Source organism: Salmo salar, chromosome ssa09, assembly GCF_905237065.1.
Source record: "Salmo salar chromosome ssa09, Ssal_v3.1, whole genome shotgun sequence".
NCBI classification, from domain to species: Eukaryota; Metazoa; Chordata; class Actinopteri; order Salmoniformes; family Salmonidae; genus Salmo; species Salmo salar.
The window spans coordinates 74261530-74284031 of NC_059450.1; the positions used below are offsets into that span (position 1 = coordinate 74261530).

At 45.1% G+C, this 22502-nt stretch overlaps 1 protein-coding gene across 6 annotated transcripts; it reads right to left on the bottom strand.

Annotated features, from left to right (window-relative positions):
• Positions 1-901: 901 nt before the first annotated feature.
• LOC106611898 (rootletin) lies at positions 902-22493 on the bottom strand. 6 transcript variants are annotated; one of them, XM_014212547.2, is made up of 19 exons: positions 22268-22493; positions 21379-21594; positions 20739-20886; positions 18289-19182; positions 15383-18013; positions 15166-15285; positions 14813-15085; positions 14618-14734; positions 14395-14517; positions 13954-14007; positions 13408-13677; positions 12067-12177; positions 11685-11933; positions 8953-9553; positions 8734-8864; positions 8500-8553; positions 8096-8326; positions 7601-7735; positions 902-3933 (listed from the first exon to the last, which is right to left on the bottom strand). In XM_014212547.2, the coding sequence occupies exons 2-19, from the start codon at positions 21558-21560 to the stop codon at positions 3757-3759; spliced, it is 6501 nt and encodes a 2166-aa protein (XP_014068022.2). In that variant the 5' UTR covers positions 21561-21594; positions 22268-22493; the 3' UTR covers positions 902-3756. The 6 variants fall into 6 exon arrangements, with proteins under 6 accessions (XP_014068022.2, XP_045579965.1, XP_014068025.2 ...); XM_045724009.1 differs by lacking the exon at positions 22268-22493 and having other exon boundaries at positions 14813-14953; positions 15014-15085; positions 21379-21841; XM_014212550.2 differs by lacking the exon at positions 22268-22493 and having other exon boundaries at positions 7578-7735; positions 21379-21842.
• Between the last annotated feature and the right edge of the window lie 9 nt (positions 22494-22502).

The following is a 22502-nucleotide window of genomic DNA, read 5'->3' on the forward strand; positions in this document are numbered from 1 at the left end:
GTATATGTGCTTTCTTGAGCAGGGGGACCTTGCGGGCGCTGCAGGATTTCAGTCTTTCACGGCGTAGTGTGTTACCAATTGTTTTCTTGGTGACTATGGTCCCAGCTGCCTTGAGATCATTGACAAGATCCTCCCGTGTAGTTCTGGGCTGATTCCTCACCGTTCTCATGATCATTGCAACTCCACGAGGTGAGCTCTTGCATGGAGCCCCAGGCCGAGGGAGATTGACAGTTCTTTTGTGTTTCTTCCATTTGTGAATAATCGCACCAACTGTTGTCACCTTCTCACCAAGCTGCTTGGCGATGGTCTTGTAGCCCATTCCTGCCTTGTGTAGGTCTACAATCTTGTCCCTGACATCCTTGGAGAGCTCTTTGGTCTTGGCCCTGGTGGAGAGTTTGGAATCTGATTGATTGTTTGCTTCTGTGGACAGGTGTCTTTTATACAGGTAACAAACTGAGATTAGGAGCACTCCCTTTAAGAGTGTGCTCCTAATCTCAGCTCGTTACCTGTACAAAAGACACAGAGACATTTTTTTGTTGTTATTCTGTCTCTGACTGTTCAAATAAACCTACCATTAAAATTATACACTGATGATTTCTTTGTCAGTGGGCAAACGTACAAAATCAGCAGGGGATCAAATACTTTTCCCCCTCACTGTAAGTGTTTGTACGCAACACACAGTGGGAGTTTTGATATACAATTATCTGCATCCCATGGGGGGGAAGAGAGTTGCTCAATAGTCCCTAAACAGAGAGGAGAGGAGATAAAAACACATATACCCACAGATTTATTTGGCTATTGAGAGTAGCATGTTGGAAAGTTTGCGATGACTGCCCTCTAGCCGTAAAATAAAGATTGTACACCGCAGTATAATCCGGAAAATACAGGACATACTACTATATCTGATGTCATCTAAACATTTATTCTCTTAATACAGTCTAAAGAAATCATTAGGAAATCAAATTACATCATATGCACAGAGTGATACAAAAATACATTTGTGGCCCCATGGCTTTTCCCACAATCAGAGGAAGGACAAGTATGCAGTAGTCATGTGTCTCACACAGAATGCATTTTCTCTATTTCAGATCAGAACAGAAAAGTAAAAGGTTATTAACTTCAGTTAGACTGTAGACAGAGACTGAGGAAATGAAAGGAGACTGATACCCACAGCCACAGGCACACATACAGTACTGTTCATCCCAATGGCATACCTCCAGTTCTTTAATCACCTCAAAAAATATATATCCATGATAAACTTCTATCCATCTGAATGACATGACTTCATCGAGTGATTAGATTCTACAGTAGAACATCTCAGACTTCAATCAAATTCATGATTCGATGAACAACCATGCTCAACCATGATTGGCTTTTGTAAATACACTAAACAAAAATATAAATGCAGCACGCAACAATTTCTATGATTTTACAGTTACAGTTCATATAAGGAAATCAGTCAATTGAAATAAATTAATTAGGCCCTAATCTATTTATTTTACATGACTGGGAATACAGATATGCATCTGTTGGTCACAGATACCTTTAAAAAAGTAGGGGAGTGGATCAGAAAACCAGTCAGTATCTAGTGTGACCACCATTTGGCTCATGCAGCATGACACATCTCCTTTGCATAGAGTTGATCAGGCTGTTGATTGTGGCCTGTGAAATGTTGTCCCACTCCTCTTCAATGGCTGTGCAAAGTTGCTGGATATTGGCGAGAACTGGAACACACTGTCGTGCACGTCAATCCAGAGCATCCTAAACATGCTCCATGGATGACATCTCTGGTAAATATGCAGGTCATGGAAGAACTGGGTCATTTTCAGCTTCCAGGAATTGTGTACAGATCCTTGCGACATGGGGCTGTGCATTATCATGCTGAAACATGAGGTGATGGCGGTGGATGAATGGCACAACAATGGGCATCAGAATCTCGTCACGGTATCTCTGTGCATGCAAACTGCCATAGATAAAATGCACTTGTGTTTGTTGTCCGTAGCTTATGCCTGCCCATACTATAACACCACCGCCACCTGCCCATACCATAATCCCACCGCCATACCATAACCCCCCAACATTGACATCAGCAAACCGCACGCCCACATAACGCCATACACACTTTCTGCCATCTGCCTTGTACAGTTGAAACCGGGATCCGGGAAGAGCACAGTTCTCCAGTATGCCAGTGGCCATCGAAGGTGAGCTTTTGCACACTGAAGTCTGTTACAACACCGAACTGCTGTCAGGTCAAGACTCTGGTGGGGACGATGAGCTTGCGGATGAGCTTCCGAGACGGTTTCTGACAGTTTGTGCAGAAAGTCTTTGGATGTGCATGCCCACACTTTCATCAGCTGTCCGGGTGGCTGGTCTCAGATGATACTGCAGGTGTAGAAGCCAGATATGGAGGTCTTGGGCTGGCGTGGTTACACGTGGTCTGCGGTTGTGAGGCCGGTTAGACGTCCTGCCAATTTCTCTAAAACAATGTTGGAGGCAGCTTATGGTAGAGAAATTAACATTGAATTCTCTGGAAACAGCTCTGGTGGACATTCCTGCAGTCAGCAGGCCAATTGCATGCTCCCTCAAAATTTGAGACATCTGTGGCATTGCGTTGTGTGACAAAACTGCACATTTTAGTGTGGCCTTTTATTGTCCCTAGCACAAGGTGCACCTGTGTAATGACCATGCTGTTTAATCATCTTCTTGATATGCCACACCTGTCAGGTGGATGGATTATCTTGCCAAAAGAGAAATGCTCACTAACAGGGACGTAAAACAAATTTGTGCACCAAATTAGAGAGAAATATGATTTTTTTATGTGAATGGTACATTTCCGAGATCTTTCATTTCAACTCATGAAACATGGGACCAACACTTTACATTTTGCATTTATATTTTTGTTCAGTGTATAACGACAAAGAACTGAAATATCCAAGTCTTTGGTATGGACCTCCTTTTTTCCTATTTGGCTTGAAAAAAGATCCAGTAAAATGGCATAGCTTTATTACCATGAACGCACTTGATATCAGACAGGTTGTCAGACAGGTTGTCAGATCCATTAGGCCGACCTTTGACCTTTTTGACATCTTTTTGTCACATACAGAATAATCTTGGAAATCCAGAATTACAATCTTGCGTAATTGCGTTAGATACTCAATTATTTTCTGGGGGAAGATGTGTTTGAAAATAGACTAGAGCAAGCAGTGGAAGCAGGACAGTAGCTCCACCCCCCTTTGCAAGTTACAGGCAAGTCTATGGGCCAAATGTCCCCTCCCCTTCCGAAATTCAAAAGATGCGAAATTGTGATTTGTCCAAAATGATCAGTGATGTTTCATGTTTTCAGTTCCTTGATAGTCGTCGCATCCCACAGACACTACAATACCAGCTATGTTACGTGCGTCTGTCCACGAGAGATTACACACACAGAACAGTGGGGATTTTGATAGAGGTGAATAGAGAGAATTTTGATAGAGGTGACAGTTAGAGGTGATTAGACACAATCTCAGTGAGTATTATGTAGGTTATAAGGAACTGTCTATCGAAGCACAATGTCAAACTGGGCCACACAACTTCCCACATTTGGCTGGTGCTCTACTGTTGCCTTCCATTTCAAATTACTTTAGGCAGCGAGCACTTATGAACGTTTGTGTCACAGGCAGGCAGTGTTTGATTATGTCATTAACTCTGGCCACTATAATCTCTCTGTGGCTAAGCATTCTTTGATTGGCAGCTACAGTGGCCCATCATCTTGATTTCTCACTGATTGACAGTCACAGCGGCCCATCTTGTTCTCTCTCTGATTGGCAGGCGCAGTGGCCTATCATCTGGTCCTCTCTCAGGAGAAGATTGGGGAGGGGCGGGGCTTACATGTCTGTCTGGAACAGGAACTTCCTCTAGTAACGCCACAGGAGCCAGACCTCGTCTGCCATTCACCTGAAACACATAGTCACTCAGTAAGCTATCTACAGTACAGCTGCACTCATCTGTTTAGATAGCAGTCTGTAAGATAGCAGTCTGAAAGATAGTCTGTTAGATAGTAGTCTGTTAGATAGCAGTCCGTTAGATAGCAGTCCGTTAGATAGCAGTCTGTTAGATAGCAGTCTGTTTAGATAGCAGTCTGAAAGATAGTCTGTTAGATAGTAGTCTGTTTAGATAGTAGTCTGTTTGATAGTAGTCTGTTTAGATAGCAGTCTGTTAGATAGCAGTCTGAAAGATAGTCTGTTAGATAGTAGTCTGTTTAGATAGTAGTCTGTTTGATAGTAGTCTGTTAGATAGTAGTCTGTTTAGATAGTAGTCTGTTTGATAGTAGTCTGTTTAGATAGCAGTCTGTAAGATAGCAGTCTGAAAGATAGTCTGTTAGATAGTAGTCTGTTTAGATAGTAGTCTGTTTGATAGTAGTCTGTTTAGATAGCAGTCTGTAAGATAGCAGTCTGTTAGATAGTAGTCTGTTTAGATAGTAGTCTGTTTAGATAGTAGTCTGTTTGATAGTAGTCTGTTAGATAGTAGTCTGTTTAGATAGTAGTCTGTTTGATAGTAGTCTGTTTAGATAGCAGTCTGTAAGATAGCAGTCTGAAAGATAGTCTGTTAGATAGTAGTCTGTTTAGATAGTAGTCTGTTTGATAGTAGTCTGTTTAGATAGCAGTCTGTAAGATAGCAGTCTGAAAGATAGTCTGTTAGATAGTAGTCTGTAAGATAGCAGTCTGTAAGATAGCAGTCTGTAAGATAGCAGTCCGTTAGATAGCAGTCCGTTAGATAGCAGTCTGTAAGATAGCAGTCTGTTTAGATAGCAGTCTGTTTAGATAGCAGTCTGAAAGATAGTAGTCTGTAAGATAGCAGTCTGTTAGATAGCAGTCTGTTAGATAGTAGTCTGTAAGATAGCAGTCTGAAAGATAGTAGTCTGTAAGATAGCAGTCTGAAAGATAGTCTGTTAGATAGTAGTCTGTTAGATAGTAGTCTGTTAGATAGCAGTCTGTTAGATAGCAGTCTGTTAGATAGTAGTCTGTAAGATAGCAGTCTGAAAGATAGTCTGTTAGATAGTAGTCTGTTAGATAGTAGTCTGTTAGATAGTAGTCTGTAAGATAGCAGTCTGTAAGATAGCAGTCTGTAAGATAGCAGTCTGTAAGATAGCAGTCCGTTAGATAGCAGTCCGTTAGATAGCAGTCTGTAAGATAGCAGTCTGTTTAGATAGCAGTCTGTTAGATAGCAGTCTGAAAGATAGTCTGTTAGATAGTAGTCTGTTTGATAGTAGTCCGTTAGATAGCAGTCCGTTAGATAGTAGTCTGTTAGATAGTAGTCTGTTTAGATAGCAGTCTGAAAGATAGTAGTCTGTAAGATAGCAGTCTGTTAGATAGTAGTCTGTAAGATAGCAGTCTGAAAGATAGTCTGTTAGATAGTAGTCTGTTAGATAGTAGTCTGTTTGATAGTAGTCTGTTTAGATAGTAGTCTGTTTAGATAGTAGTCTGTTAGATAGCAGTCTGTAAGATAGCAGTCTGAAAGATAGTCTGTTAGATAGTAGTCTGTTAGATAGTAGTCTGTTTGATAGTAGTCTGTTTGATAGTAGTCTGTAAGATAGTAGTCTGTTAGATAGTAGTCTGTTAGATAGCAGTCTGAAAGATAGTCTGTTAGATAGTAGTCTGTTTGATAGTAGTCTGTTTAGATAGCAGTCTGTAAGATAGCAGTCTGAAAGATAGTCTGTTAGATAGTAGTCTGTTTGATAGCAGTCTGTTTAGATAGCAGTCTGAAAGATAGCAGTCTGAAAGATAGTCTGTTAGATAGTAGTCTGTTTGATAGCAGTCTGTAAGATAGTCTGTTAGATAGTAGTCTGTTTGATAGTAGTCTGTTTAGATAGCAGTCTGTAAGATAGCAGTCTGTTAGATAGTAGTCTGTTAGCTAGCAGTCTGTAAGATAGCAGTCTGTTAGATAGTAGTCTGTTTAGATAGTAGTCTGTTTAGATAGTAGTCTGTTAGCTAGCAGTCTGTAAGATAGCAGTCTGAAAGATAGTCTGTTAGATAGTAGTCTGTTAGCTAGCAGTCTGTAAGATAGTCTGTTAGATAGTAGTCTGTTAGATAGTAGTCTGTAAGATAGCAGTCTGTTAGATATCTCAGACACAGATCTTTTCAATGTACAGTGCATTCAGAAAGTATTCAGACCCTTTGACTTTTTCCACATTTTGTTACGTTACAACCTTATTCTAAAATGGATTCAATTGTTTTTTTCCTCATCAATCTACACACAATACCCAATAATGACAAAGCAAAAACGTTTTTTATTTTTTTTATTTTTGCATTTATATCACATTTACATAAGTATACAGACCCTTTACTAAGTACTTTGTTGAAGCACCTTTGGCAGAGATTACAGCCTCAAGTCTTCTTGGGTATGATGCTACAAGCTTGGCACATCTGTATTTGGGGAGTTTCTCCCATTCTTCTCTGCAGATTCTCTCAAGCTCTGTCAGGTTGGATAGGGAACGTCGCTGCACAGCTATTTTCAGGTCTCTCCAGAGATATTCGATCGGGTTCAAGTCCGGGCTCTGGCTGGGCCACTCAAGGACATTCAGAGACTTCCTCCGAAGCCACTCCTGCGTTGTCTTGTATGTGTGCTTAGGGCCATTGTCCTGTTGGAAGGTGAAACTTCGCCCCAGTCTGAGGTCCTAATGGCTCTTGAGTAGATTTTCATTAAGGATCTCTCTGTACTTTGCTCCGTTCAACTATCCCTCGATCTTGACTAGTCTCTCTGCAACTGAAAAACATCCCCACAGCATGATGCTGCCACCACCATATTTCACCGTAGGGATGGTGCCAGGTTTCCTCCAGACGTGACGCTTGGCATTCAACTCACCAAGAGTTCAATCTTGGTTTCATTAGACCAGAGAATCTTGTTTCTCATGGTCTGAGAGTCTTTAGGTGCCTTTTGGTTTGGCCGGGCGGCCAGCTCTAGGAAGAGTCTTGGTGGTTCCAAACTTCTTACATTTAAGAATGATGGAGGCCACTATGTTCTTGGGGACCTTCAATGCTGCAGACATTTTTTGGTACCATTCCCCAAATCTGTGCCTCGACACAATCCTGTCTCGGAGCTCTAAGGACAATTCCTTCAACCTCATGGCTTGGTTTTTGCTCTGATATGCACTGTCAACTGTAGGACCTTATATAGACAGGTGTGTGCCTTCCAAATCATGTCCAATCAATTAAATTTACCGCAGGTGGATGCCAATCAAGTTGAAAAAACATCTCAAGGATGATCAATGGAAACAGGATGCAGCTGAGCTCAATTACGATTCTCATAGCTTAGCGTCTGAATACTTACGCAAATAAGTTATTTCTGTTTTTTATTTTTAATACTTTTGCTAAAATCTCTAAAAACCTGTTTTTCGCTTTGTCATCATGGGGTATTGTGTGTAGATTGATGGGGAAACAATTTAATACATTTTAGAATAAGGCCGTAATGTAACAAAATGTGGAAAAAGTCAAGGGGTCTGAATACTTTCCGGAATGCACTGTACATACACATGATGATCCGATATAAAGAGATTCAAGCTACAAGTTAATTCTGCAAGTTGATTGGTAAATGACTGTTGCCTGGATGTTGTTGATTGGCCCACCTCGGCCTGACAGAAGCCGTCGTTGCGTGGGTTGCCTAGCAGTATGACGGTGTCTCCCTCTCTCAGGGCCAGCTCTCTGCTGGGGTGGAGGTTAGGACTGTCCTTCAGAGGGTTGTAGTTGTAGATGGCCACAAACTGAAAGGCACGCCACACACACGCAGAGTACACACAGACACACACACATTAATACACAAGCCCAGAAGAGATGACTGTAAATGTAGAGAATTATGAATGGATCACATTTCATTATTTCATGCAGATTTCAATGAAACACAGTAACTGGAAAGGCATCAAGACCGTTGGACTTTCTGAGTCGGGTGAGTAAGGTTTCAACTGGAGAGTGCGGCTGAAAATATGCAGTAAAAGATTAAAAGACTAAAACGTTGGGTCAGGGTAAGGTTGCAAAATTCTGGTAAGTTTCCCAAAATGGTCAGGGCAAAAGTGATCATGTGGTGGGTGTGTCAATTTGGAAGTGGGCATGTCTGTAGAACTCACTGGTTGGGTGGAGCCACTGTGTCGGTGTGTGGGCGGAGTCCTGCAGTCTAGGTAGGCAGGGTCTGTGCAGGGAGCAGCAGAAGCTGTGTTGACACGGGTGTGGTCTGTCCTAAACTGGGTGTGTTTTCCCCTGTAGATGAGGAGGACCTTCTCTGCATAGAGACCGTTGGAGCCCAGGGTCTGAACACTGATGTGGACCGGACCGGACAGATCCAGATTCTCCAGAATACACTGAAAGAGAGGACAGATACACACTGTCATCTTCAACCAGTCAACTGATAATACGTAGAAACACCACACACAGTGATGGATATTATTGCATCATTAGGGCAGGAGGGGAGGAAGAGGAGGAGGAGGAGGAGGAAAGGTGGAGCATGTTGTCAAAGGACTGCTTCATACCGTACCTTCGTGCATGCAGAGCTCATGACAGACTTGTGGAACTCCCCTTCTACACAGATCTGTGGAGAGAGAGAGAGAGAGAGAGAGAGAGAGAGAGAGAGAGAGAGAGAGAGAGAGAGAGAGAGAGAGAGAGAGAGAGAGAGAGAGAGAGGACCACGGCATACACAGAGCACCGAATGAACAACACCAAAGCCGTCTATTTACATTCTAATGTATCCAAGGCGAGAGGAGCAGCCTACCATGTATCCATACACAAAGGTTCCGTTGCTGCAGCCCAGCTCATCCAGTGGCGGTCTCTCCCAACCAATCATGAGGCTGCTCTGTCCCACAGTCCTGAGGACCTCAACAGAGCCCACCTCAGCTGGAGGTTCTAAAATGGGCGGGATCAAAGACAATCAGACACGTATGCTTTCCGTCAAGGGTACAGTCAACAGTGTGTATTGTGTGGGCTACTGCACCTGGTATAGCTCTGGGTTTGGTTGGCTTAGCTTGTTCAGGTTGGAGGATTGCGAGGGGCTTCTTGATGCAATGGTCCTCATCAGGCAGTCGTGACAACTCAGCAAGGGAAAGAGCAGTAGTGATGGGGGCCATTTTGGTGGGGGCTGTAGTTCCAGCGGTAATAGTTGAAGGGGCAGATTTGGTGGGGGCAGTGTTCCACAAGGCAGTGGTAGTTTGTGCTTTAGCAGTCTGGGCCACAGCGGTAGGAGGGGTATTAACAGGGGTTGTAACATTGGAGGTAGCAGCAATAGAGACAGTTTTAGAGAGGGGTTCTTTACCACTGCTAAGAGCAGTAGTGGTGGTGGTGGTGTGGACAGGAGGGTTGGTAGTTGGATGTGCTCTGTTTGGGGTCTGCTTAGGAGAGGTAGCACCATCACTGGTAGTTTTAGTGGGGGCAGTGGTAGATAGGAGACTAGTAGTAGTAATAATAGGGGTAGTTGCTACAAGGGTATGCTTGGGTCGGTTGGGGGCAGAAGGGTTGTGGTTGGGGTATCCTGGGGAGTACCCCTGTCCTGAAGGGGGACTGGAGTAAACCTGGGGGCTGGTCTTGGAAGGGAAAACCTAGGGAGAGAATGGGTGACATGGTTATGTAGACTATACTGGGACTTTGTGCATAAACAATATACATTTGCGGTCCTTCAAGCCTGGTTAGCATAGCATTGTGTGTTTTGATACTGAATTCTACTACAACTGAAGTTTCCGTTGAAAACAATAAAGTTACTCAATATTTAATATGTGTCTGTTTTTTATTTGAATGTGTATATGAATGTGCAGTTTAAAGTGTTTATTGTATTTTGATGTGTATTGTGGTGCTATACAGGCTCATCTGGAAAAGAGACTCCCTGTCTAAATAAAGAGACCTTGGTCTCAGCATGACTCCCTGTCTAAATAAAGACACCTTGGTCTCAGCATGACTCCCTGTCTAAATAAAGAGACCTTGGTCTCAGCGTGACTCCCTGTCTAAATAAAGAGACCTTGGTCTCAGCGTGACTCCCTGTCTAAATAAAGAGACCTTGGTCTCAGCGTGACTCCCTGTCTAAATAAAGAGACCTTGGTCTCAGCATTGACTCCCTGTCTAAATAAAGAGACCTTGGTCTCAGCGTGACTCCCTGTCTAAATAAAGAGACCTTGGTCTCAGCATTGACTCCCTGTCTAAATAAAGAGACCTTGGTCTCAGCGTGACTCCCTGTCTAAATAAAGACACCTTGGTCTCAGCATGACTCCCTGTCTAAATAAAGAGACCTTGGTCTCAGCATGACTCCCTGTCTAAATAAAGACACCTTGGTCTCAGCGTGACTCCCTGTCTAAATAAAGAGACCTTGGTCTCAGCGTGACTCCCTGTCTAAATAAAGAGACCTTGGTCTCAGCATTGACTCCCTGTCTAAATAAAGAGACCTTGGACTCAGCATGACTCCCTGTCTAAATAAAGAGACCTTGGTCTCAGCGTGACTCTCTGTCTAAATAAAGACACCTTGGTCTCAGCATGACTCCCTGTCTAAATAAAGAGACCTTGGACTCAGCATGACTCCCTGTCTAAATAAAGAGACCTTGGTCTCAGCATTGACTCCCTGTCTAAATAAAGAGACCTTGGACTCAGCATGACTCCCTGTCTAAATAAAGAGACCTTGGTCTCAGCGTGACTCTCTGTCTAAATAAAGACACCTTGGTCTCAGCGTGACTCCCTGTCTAAATAAAGACACCTTGGTCTCAGCATTGACTCCCTGTCTAAATAAAGAGACCTTGGTCTCAGCATTGACTCCCTGTCTAAATAAAGAGACCTTGGACTCAGCATGACTCCCTGTCTAAATAAAGAGACCTTGGTCTCAGCATTGACTCCCTGTCTAAATAAAGAGACCTTGGTCTCAGCGTGACTCCCTGTCTAAATAAAGAGACCTTGGTCTCAGCATTGACTCCCTGTCTAAATAAAGAGACCTTGGTCTCAGCATTGACTCCCTGTCTAAATAAAGAGACCTTGGTCTCAGCATGACTCTCTGTCTAAATAAAGAGACCTTGGTCTCAGCATGACTCCCTGTCTAAATAAAGACACCTTGGTCTCAGCATGACTCTCTGTCTAAATAAAGAGACCTTGGTCTCAGCATGACTCCCTGTCTAAATAAAGACACCTTGGTCTCAGCGTGACTCCCTGTCTAAATAAAGAGACCTTGGTCTCAGCGTGACTCCCTGTCTAAATAAAGAGACCTTGGTCTCAGCATTGACTCCCTGTCTAAATAAAGAGACCTTGGACTCAGCATGACTCCCTGTCTAAATAAAGAGACCTTGGTCTCAGCATTGACTCCCTGTCTAAATAAAGAGACCTTGGTCTCAGCATTGACTCCCTGTCTAAATAAAGAGACCTTGGACTCAGCATGACTCCCTGTCTAAATAAAGAGACCTTGGTCTCAGCATTGACTCCCTGTCTAAATAAAGAGACCTTGGTCTCAGCGTGACTCCCTGTCTAAATAAAGAGACCTTGGTCTCAGCATTGACTCCCTGTCTAAATAAAGAGACCTTGGTCTCAGCATTGACTCCCTGTCTAAATAAAGAGACCTTGGTCTCAGCGTGACTCTCTGTCTAAATAAAGACACCTTGGTCTCAGCGTGACTCCCTGTCTAAATGAAGGGTCAATAAATCAAAAATAACTTGTGTGAAGGTAGGTAGCATAGAGTTTGATAAAGCTGTACTATAGGCTTACCTGGTAGCTGTTGGAGAGAGTGTTCTGCAACTGCTGGTGAAGGTTGATGATCTTCCCTGGACTGGTCAGCTTCCTAGTCAGACTGGCACATCTCTCTGGCGAGGGGGAAGTCAGGATGAGTGGTCTCCCATTCTCCTCTAAGAAACGGGCAGGGACCAGGCCAGACTTCCCTTTCACCTCGGCATGGTACATCCCACGTCTGTCTGGGAGTCCAGTGACTTGGACTGATTCACCCGCAGAAAGGGGAAGCTGTAACAGAAATGTGTGGATAACATAAGCCTACTGTATAAGACATGCAACAAGATATAATTTGTTATCATGTATTTATATTGATTAAAACAATGCTCTGTGACGGAATACTCTTATTTCTAAATCCAACTACCATTGGCAGTAGAGTGTGAGGCATGTTCGGAGAGGGGCAGTAGTCTGCTGTGGCCACACACACTCTGAAGTGTTCCCTCCTACTGCCTTCAGACACAGCTTTACTCAGCTCCTAGGAAGAGAGCACAACCCCTCAGAGATGGCCAGGGAAACCCCTTATACAGGTGTGTTATGTTATAAACCCCTTCAGCTGGTGTGAGGTATGCTTCTGTATTACACAGTGGTGGGAAAAGTACCCAATTGTCATACTTGAGTAAAAGTAAAGTTGCGTTAATAGAAAATGACTCAAGTAAAAGTGAAAGTCACCCAGTAAAATTCTACTTGAGTAAAAGTCTAAAAGTATTTGGTTTTAAATATACTTAAGTATCAAAAATAAATGTAAAAGTATAAATCATTTCAAATTCCTTAAATTAAGCCAACCAGACGGCACCATTTTCTTTTATCTTTTTTATTTACAGATAGCCAGAGGCACACTGCAACATTCAGACCTAATTTACATAATTGAGTGAGTCCACCAGATCAGATGCAGTAGGGATGACCAGGGTTTTACTCTTGATAAGTGCGTGAATTGGACCAGTTCCCTGTCCTGCTAAGCATTCAAAATGGTAGGCCTTAATAACGGAACACTAGTCACTTTAATAATGTTTACATACTGCTTTACTCATCTCGTATGTATATACTGTATTCTATTCTACTGTATCTTAGTCCATGCCACTCCGATATTGCTCATCCTAATATTTATATATTCCTTAATTCCATTATTTTTCTTTTAGGTTGTGTGTATTGTTGTGAATTGTTAGATATTACTGCACTGTTGGAGCTAGAAACACTACCCCTGCAACACCATCTGCTAAACATGTGTATGTGACAAATAACATTTGATTTGATTTGATTTTGATTTTAAATGTAATGAGCACATTTGGGTGTCAGGGAAAATGTGTGGAGAAAAAGTACATAATTTTCTTTAGTAATGTAGTGAAATAAAAGTAAAAGTTGTCAAAAATATGAATAGTAAAGTAAAGTACAGATACCCCAAAAAACGACTTAAGTACTACTTTAAAGTATTTTTACTTAAGTACTTTACACTACTGTTTCACACTGTACTAAGTACAGGTATGGTACTAGGTATGGTGTGTTACTGTGGTGCGTTTCAAACCTCTCCTCGGGGACCCCCGGACATTTCACAATTTTGTTGTTGCCCTGCACTAACTCACCTGATTCGAGTAGTTAAGGGCTTTATTAGTTGACAAGTTGAATCCGGTATACTGGCTGTGGAATAGTTTGAATGGCTGGGGGTCCCCAAGGAGAGGTTTGAAAACCTCTGCGCTACCACATCTCTTACCTGTGCTGTGGAGGCTGCAGCAGAGGTCTGTGAGCGCTCCGGTCGTTCTGAGGCTGCAGGTGGGAGAAGGGGGGTGTTCTCCTGCAGAGCTGCAGTGGATGGGGGTGTGAAGGTGCTGGCGTAGTCCTGCAGCGCTGTGTCGTTAAGCAGGTCCTCAGCCTCCTGGGTCAGATTGTAGTCCAGGCAGCCATACCGACGCAGGGCTCGCATCAACTGCACCAGTAGACTGTTCCTCTGCTGGCACTTCCCCACCAGACATGACAGCTTGGCCTGCCATCGGACAGATCATCAGTCAATCAAAACCAAATCATGACAGCTTGGCTTGTCATTGGGCAGATCATCAGTCGATCAAAACCAAAACATGACAGCTTGGCTTGTCATTAGACAGATCATAAGTCAATCAAAACCAAATCGTGACAGCATGGCCTGCCATTGGATACAACAGCTGTCAGTCAAAACAGGTCCAACACCAATTTTTCTTTTAGCTTCAAACAACCATGTATCAAACCAGACTAACAGACTACCCCCATTCTCCAAACCCCTCACCTTTAGAGGAGCTATGTCCTGGTCCGTCTGACTCTTTCTCAGGAGAACGTTGTACTGGAGAGAGTCAGGAGAGACATAGCCATTAGACTAAATACGCTGACTGGAAATAACAACAAAACATTACAGTAAACCAAAAACACTGACCACAAATACAGCTCTTTTGATATTGTAAAAGCTCTCTTCCAATACAATTAATTTTGCATGTCTTTGAACAAACATCACTCTAAGCAGAGAGCTGTGGTTTTATCAGACTAGAATGAAGTTGCTCCTTGACACTGATCTAAGGTCAGTTTTGTATTTTCTTCCTAACAGGTAAGGCTCGGATTGGGGGATGGTAGAGTATTAAGCTGATCCTAGATCTGTGCAAAAGGATGACTTCTACCTAAATTGGTAAACGTAAGGGTAACTTTTACCTATCTTAGCCGAGAAAAGACAGTTTACCTTAGCTCTGATGTCATCATAGCGCACCCTCAGTAAGGTGAGTGTGTTGCTCCAGTCCTCTCTGCTGCCCTGCTCTCTCTTCAGAGATGTGTACTCTGAACTCAGCTCCTTCAGAGCAACACTCTGAGTGAACGATCACAAATTCAGGTATATAGTACACACACAGAAAGATTTAGTCAACACACACACCTTGGCTTTGAGTTCAGCCTGAAGCAAAACACACCTTGGCTTTGAGTTCAGCCTGAAGCAAGCTGAACTTCTCTTCGATCTTGATCCTTAGTGAGTGAGCATCGGTCTTCTCTCTCTCCAGACCCACTAGTCTGCTCTTCACCTCTCCCAACTAACAACAGACACAGCCAGTGGGTTATCATGACATGACTATGGTGGTTAGTGAGAGGGATACTTTCTCTATCCATACCTCTGCTCTCAGTGTGTGGTTTTCCCTCTTCATCTCCTCCACCTCTTTGGTTTCCTCTCTCATCCCCACCTCATTGGCTGCCTGTACCACCCTCTTCACCTCATTTGCTGCCTGTACCGCCCTCTTCACCTCATTGGCTGCCTGTACCACCCTCTTCACCTCATTTGCTGCCTGTACCGCCCTCTTCACCTTATTGGCTGCCTTTCCCGCCCTCTTCTCAGCCTCCTCTCGTCTGACCTCAGACACACCCAGCTCACGGTACCACCTTTGAGCCTGCACACACAGATTCTGTCCAGTCATGTTCTGACCTCTCCTCTGATTGGCCAACAAGACAGGAAGAAAGGAGCGCTCACCTCTGATTGGGTCTTCTTCAGTACCTCTCGTGAGCTTCTGAGTTCTAACCCCAGCGACTCGATCTCCCTCATCAGTCCACTCTGCTCCACATCTGTTCCCTCTTTCTCTCCCAAATGGTCCTGGATACGGGGATATGCTATAACTCACACAACTACTGACAGAAACTCAGTGCCAACATACATAACAACTCACACAAGTACAAAGATTCGCTCCTACCTGTGCAGACTGCGCCAGACGGATGGTCTTGTAGGAGTAGACCGTGGCCAGGCATCTATGAGTGACATCACCATCATCATGCGTTTTTGGCATCTGACCCCCTCTCTCTGTAGCCACAACCTCTGTGCGTGTTGCCTTGCCAACATGGTTCTCTGAGGGCTGCTGGTTGTGGCTCCGCCCCTGTAACAGCAGCTGATTCCGTAGAGTAGCGACGTCCATCTGCAACTGGTCTCTCTCCTCTGTGAGCTGTTCTCTCTGTTCTCTCAGAACATCCATTGACTGAACTAGCTGCTCCTTCTCTTCTTTTAGATCAGAGACAAACTGGTCCACCTGGTACCTCTTTCGTGTTTGAAGACTGAGAGATGACAGCTTGTCTCTCTCCTGCTCTAGACGGCTGAGTGTCTGTGTTAGCTGGTCCCTCTGTCCCTTTAAACCACACATTGACTGCATCAACTGGTCTCTCTCATCTTTTTGGCTGAAGAGAGACTGCAAGAGCTTGTCTCTCTCCTCCTGGAGTCTAGACATTGACTGAACTAGCTGGTCTCTCTCCTCCTGGAGTCCAGACATTGACTGAACTAGCTGGTCTCTCTCCTCCTGGAGTCCAGACATTGACTGAACTAGCTGGTCTCTCTCCTCCTGGAGTCCAGTCACTGACTGAACTAGCTGGTCTCTCTCCTCCTGGAGTCCAGACATTGACTGAACTAGCTGGTCTCTCTCCTCCTGGAGTCCAGTCACTGACTGAACTAGCTGGTCTCTCTCCTCCTGGAGTCCAGACATTGACTGAACTAGCTGGTCTCTCTCCTCCTGGAGTCCAGACATTGACTGAACTAGCTGGTCTCTCTCCTCCTGGAGTCCAGACATTGACTGAACTAGCTGGTCCTTCTCCTCCTGGAGTCCAGACATTGACTGAACTGGCTGGTCTCTCTCCTCCTGGAGTCCAGACATTGACTGAACTGGCTGGTCTCTCTCCTCCTGGAGTCCAGACATTGACTGAACTAGCTGGTCTCTCTCCTCCTGGAGTCCAGACATTGACTGAACTAGCTGGTCTCTCTCCTCCTGGAGTCCAGTCACTGACTGAACTAGCTGGTCTCTCTCCTCCTGGAGTCCAGACATTGACTGAACTAGCTGGTCTCTCTCCTCCTGGAGTCCAGACATTGACTGAACTAGCTGGTCTCTCTCCTCCTGGAGTCCAGACATTGACTGAACTAGCTGGTCTCTCTCCTCCTGGAGTCCAGACATTGACTGAACTGGCTGGTCTCTCTCCTCCTGGAGTCCAGACATTGACTGAACTGGCTGGTGTCTCTCCTCCTGGAGTCCAGACATTGACTGAACTAGCTGGTCTCTCTCCTCCTGGAGTCCAGACATTGACTGAACTGGCTGGTGTCTCTCCTCCTGGAGTCCAGACATTGACTGAACTAGCTGATCTCTCCCCTCTTTTAAACCACACATTGACCGCATCACCTTGTCTCTCTCATCTTTCAGACCACAGAGGGACCTTGTCAGCTGTTCTTTCTCTTCTTTTAAACTGCAGAGTGACTTATGGATCTGGTCGCGTTCTTCTTTCAGAACCCACATGGAGCGCGTTAGCTGGTGTTTCTCCTCTGTTTGACTGCTAAGTGAGAGGGACACCTGTTCTCTTTCCTCTTTGAGATCACTGAGATAGCCAATCAGCTCGTCCCTGTTCTCTCTAAGCCTGCACGTTGACTCCGTGGTCAAACGGTCCTCCTGCTGTAGGCCTAGCTGACTGCTCTCGACCCGTCTTTCCTGCAGCTCTATGATAGTGTTGAGGTCATCCTCAGTCTTCCTGGTCAGCTCAGTGATGAGACCTCCCTGCTCCTGGTTCTCCTGCTCCAGCCTGGTGCTCTCCCTCTCTAGCAGGGACACCTGTAGCCTGAGCTGGACTAGCTCCCTCTCACTCTCCCCCTCCTGGCGCTCTATGTGGGCTAGGAGCTCCTGGATACGCCTGCCCAGGGCCCGGTTCTCCTGGTTCAAGGCTAGGGCTAGGTCATCCTGGGCTAAGGCATACAGGGACAGGTCATCCTGGGCTAAGGCTAGGATAGTATCATTCTGATATGGAGTTGCAGTGAGCTCTCTGCTCCCCTGGGGTATTAGGTTTGGAGTTGGCACCTTGTTTTCCTGGACATTTGTCATGCTCTCGCCTACAAGCGAGGACCCCTGCTCCACCTCGCAGGCCCCTGTTTCTCCCTGCGCCCTGAGTTTACATTTCAGTTGGGCGTTCTCCTCGGTCACCCTGTGCAGCTGGTCCTGTGTGTGTCGTAGCGTGCTCTCCAGCTGGTCCCTGTGGTCCCGGAGTGAGTCCATGTCGCCCCCCATGCTCCTGTAAGCCTCTCTCAGGGCCTCAGTCTCCTCGCTTGTCCCCTCCTCCAGGTTTAGAGAGGGGACGCCCCCAGGACCAGGACACCAGTCCCTCAGGGTCAACTCCCCCAGACCCTCAATGCTCTTAGTACCCAGGGATATGAGGCAGGGGTTCTGGCTACGGTGGCCTGAGAGGTTCAGGAGGTCCGGCTGGGGCAGAGGCAGAGTGGAGTTTTCCTGTGACCTCTCTGTTGCTCCATGGTGATGAGCAGAGGGAGGTGTGTCTAGTGAAGACTGGCCTGGGATCATCTTCACCTGCATAGATGATGAACACTAAACATTAGAAGTTCATCAAAAAGCAGATCCCAGTCTCAAACACAAGAGCCGGCCACACCCGTTAGTTCCTCTGTAGTTAATCAGATCAACATTCCACTTTGGACCCATGATAATCCCACATTATAATCCATTTTACAATCCTAAAATAAGGTTTGCTTATAATCGTAATCATTCACTTTCTTGAGGCTTAACTCGCCAACTTTTACACTGATTTACAGAGTCCCCTCTACATGAACTTTCATCTCATCACTCACCGGGTCAGTGTTGTCCACAGAGCAGGGAACTGGTTGACTCAGGCCAGGGGCGTTTGTCAGGGAGGTAGCCAGGCTGGGGGTAGAGACAGGGCTGGGGTCAGTAGAACCCAGGCTGTGGTTGGTCTGTCTCAGGGTGTGGCTGAGCCTCTGACACAGTCTCTGGTTCTCCTCTTGCAGCTCCTCCACCTCCTCCATCAGGGAGCTCTCTGTCAGCTTCAGTCTGTGGACCACCGTCCTCATCTCCTCCAACGTACAGGACAAGAAGTGGTTGTTCTCCTGCGCTTCCTGCAGCTGTTCCATCAGCCCCCTCTGCTCCGCCAGCTCCTGCTCCTCCCTCTCCAGCAGACCCCGGAGGTCCTCCTGGAGGCTGAGGATGAAGCTTCTCAGTCTAGCCTCACCCCCCAGACTCTCACCCTCTTCCTCCCCCTCTCTTTCTCCCTCTATTTCTCTATCATCCGCTCCCTGCTTCTGCTGGAGCTGTTGTCCGTAGTGTCTCCGCTGTGTCTTCTCCTCACCGTCCTCCTCCTCTCCTTCTCCTTCCTCCCTTGGGTGGGGCAGTCTCTCTGTCTCTGTTCTCTGTTGGCCTGAGGTTGGTACTATGATGGGATTGACATTGGCTGCAGTAACGGAGTTGGTGCTAGCTGTGTTGACAGGGACTATGTAGGTGGCAGCAGATACGTTCATCTCCAGCACCTGTCGCTCCAGCTGGTGGAGTCTGGTCTGCAGGCCCTGCTCCCTGTCTCTGGCCAGGTCTAGCTTGTGGTGCAGCTGGCTCTTAAAGTGCTCAAAGTACTGAGACTGGCGGCCCATCTCCTCTTCTTTAGCCCTGAGCTGGGCCTGGCAGCGCCGCAGCCTCTCCCTCCACACACGATCCCCACGCTCCTTCTCCTGGGACTGGGACAGAGAAAGGGAGATTACAATAACTTACACCTGAGCTACAATAGAGTTATGATACACGCATACTCCCTGCATTCATCTTCTTCTTACATTCACAATAAAGTACAATAAATTAGTGTAGTGTAAACCTGTTGTAACTCAGGTATTAGTGTAGTGTAAGCCTGTTGTAACTCAGGTATTAGTGTAGTGTAAACCTGTTGTAACTCAGGTATTAGTGTAGTGTAAACCTGTTGTAACTCAGGTATTAGTGTAGTGTAAACCTGTTGTAACTCAGGTATTAGTGTAGTGTAAACCTGTTGTAACTCAGGTAGTGTAGTGTAAGCCTGTTGTAACTCAGGTATTAGTGTAGTGTAAACCTGTTGTAACTCAGGTATTAGTGTAGTGTAAACCTGTTGTAACTCAGGTATTAGTAGTGTAAACCTGTTGTAACTCAGGTATTAGTGTAGTGTAAACCTGTTGTAACTCAGGTATTAGTGTAGTGTAAACCTGTTGTAACTCAGGTAGTGTAGTGTAAGCCTGTTGTAACTCCGGTAGTGTAGTGTAAACCTGTTGTAACTCAGGTAGTGTAGTGTAAACCTGTTGTACCTCAGGTAGTGTAGTGTAAACCTGTTATAACTCAGGTAGTGTAGTGTAAACCTGTTGTAACTCAGGTAGTGTAGTGTAGTATAGTGTAAGCCTGTTATAACTCAGGTATTAGTGTATAAAGTACAATACATTACACTACACTAATACCTGAGTTACAACAGGTTTACACTACACTACACTACCTGAGTTACAACAGGCTTACACTACACTGCTTACACTACACTACCTGAGTTATAACAGGTTTACACTACACTACCTGAGGTACAACAGGTTTACACTACACTACCTGAGGTACAACAGGTTTACACTACACTACCTGAGTTACAACAGGCTTACACTACACTACCTGAGTTACAACAGGTTTACACTACACTACCTGAGTTACAACAGGTTTACACTACACTACCTGAGGTACAACAGGTTTACACTACTAATACCTGAGTTACAACAGGTTTACACTACACTACCTGAGTTATAACAGGTTTACACTACTAATACCTGAGTTACAACAGGTTTACACTACACTACCTGAGGTACAACAGGTTTACACTACACTACCTGAGTTATAACAGGCTTACACTACACTACCTGAGGTACAACAGGTTTACACTACACTACCTGAGTTACAACAGGTTTACACTACACTAATACCTGAGTTATAACAGGTTTACACTACACTACCTGAGTTATAACAGGTTTACACTACACTACCTGAGGTACAACAGGTTTACACTACACTAATACCTGAGTTACAACAGGTTTACACTACACTACCTGAGGTACAACAGGTTTACACTACACTACCTGAGTTATAACAGGTTTACACTACACTACCTGAGTTATAACAGGCTTACACTTCACTACCTGAGTTATAACAGGCTTACACTACATGTACAGTACAGCTTCCAGTACTCGTATGTTTGCTATGCCTCATTGAAGCTCATGTAAAGTTCAATTCTGTCTCTCACCATGGAGCGTACCTCCTCCCTCAGCGTGTGGAGCCGCTCGTCCAGCCTCTGGCGCTGCAGCATGCTGGGGCAGTGGAGGACTGAGTTGGCAGTAAGGTCCTCCACCTTCTGTAGCAGGCTCTGTTCTGACACCTCCAACTCTCTAATCCTGCACAGGAGGACAACATGACTCATTAGATCACATTACAATTTCATAGCATTACATGATTAGCATAGCATTACATGAGTAGCAAACCATTACATGATTAGCATAGCATTACATGATAAGCATAGCATTACATGATAAGCATACCATTACATGAATATCATAGAATTGCATGAATAGCATAGCATTACAGGATTAGCATAGCATTACATTAGCATTCAACAGAGATGAGACATCCTACTGTCAAATTGTTTTTGCCTGTCATCAGTACAAGAGAAAGTAGAAGAGTGCACACATACCTTACTGACCGCAATGTTTGAAATAAACCCCACACACAGTGATATTATGCAAAGAGGTAACCAACTGTCTGTTACTATGGCAAAATGCTGCTTGGTAAGCTGCATGTGAGTACAGGATGTGCAATGTGATATGGTTGTGGCCATATGTTGTAGCTGTGTGATACGTGATCCTGTCTCTATGTCACCTGCTCCTCACCTGTTGTGCAGAGCGCTCTCAGACTCAGTGAAGGAGCTGACGTTGTCTCTCAGGCTGTGCTCTAGAAGCTTCACTCTGTGGGTCAGAACCTGGAGATCCGGGGTGCCAGTGGGACCTGTTACCATGGTTACAGAGTCAGCTCCGGTTCCGGTCCCCGCTGTTGTAATCATGTTCCCCTCCATGGTTGTTGTTCATGGGTGACCTCCTCTCTAGAACCTGCAAACCAACGGTTTCCATTCAGAAACCTTACTGATCCGCTCCCTGCATTCATCCCCTGTCTGGTAGCAAACCAACAAACACACTCCTTCTGCAACCTCAGTCATACCCCCTCTCTTTCTCAAAAACTCCCTCCAATCTCCTCCTGCTCTCTATACCTCTCTGACCTCCCTCTTTCTCTCCCTTCGCTTCTCTCTCTTTGTCCTCTCTTCCTTCTCTTTCTTGACCCTTTGCTGTGGTGTAACACACACACACACACACACACACACACACACACACACACACACACACACACACACACACACACACACACACACACACACACACACACACACACACTCATGCAAATTGCATTAATCATGAGAGCAGCAGCTCGGCTGCAGCAGGTAGCTGACTAGCTTCAGACATGCGTCTAAAGTTACCTCACCACCTCCTCTCCCTAACGACAACAAGCCCCTCCCCCTCATCCCATCACCCATCTCTCCCAGTTAGCCAAGTTATTGCATAACTCTGATTAAACTAATGAATGAATGCAATGTGAAGGCAATGGATAACTCAGAACTGCAGAACAGAGCTGAAGAAGGAAGCATTTGTGTTTGGTTTGTTTTGTCAAGGTACCTAAAGTTAGACATAATTGTAAAATACAGTGCTGTGATAATATAAAGTAACTTACCTACTGAAGATTCTTTGTTGTCTTTCACAGACTAGACTCCTCCCGTTCCCTCAGTCCTCTGGTGTCTCTCTACTGCGGAACCTACTCAGAGCTTTCACTTCTTACCCAATCAATGTGGCCGTGACGGCCGTTTCCATGGAGACCCTCATGCGCTGAGCTTTCCGGGAATGTCCAGTGCCCAGGACTTGGCTAGACTGTGTTAGAAAGGCCTCCTGCTTTCTTTCCCCCTCCCCAT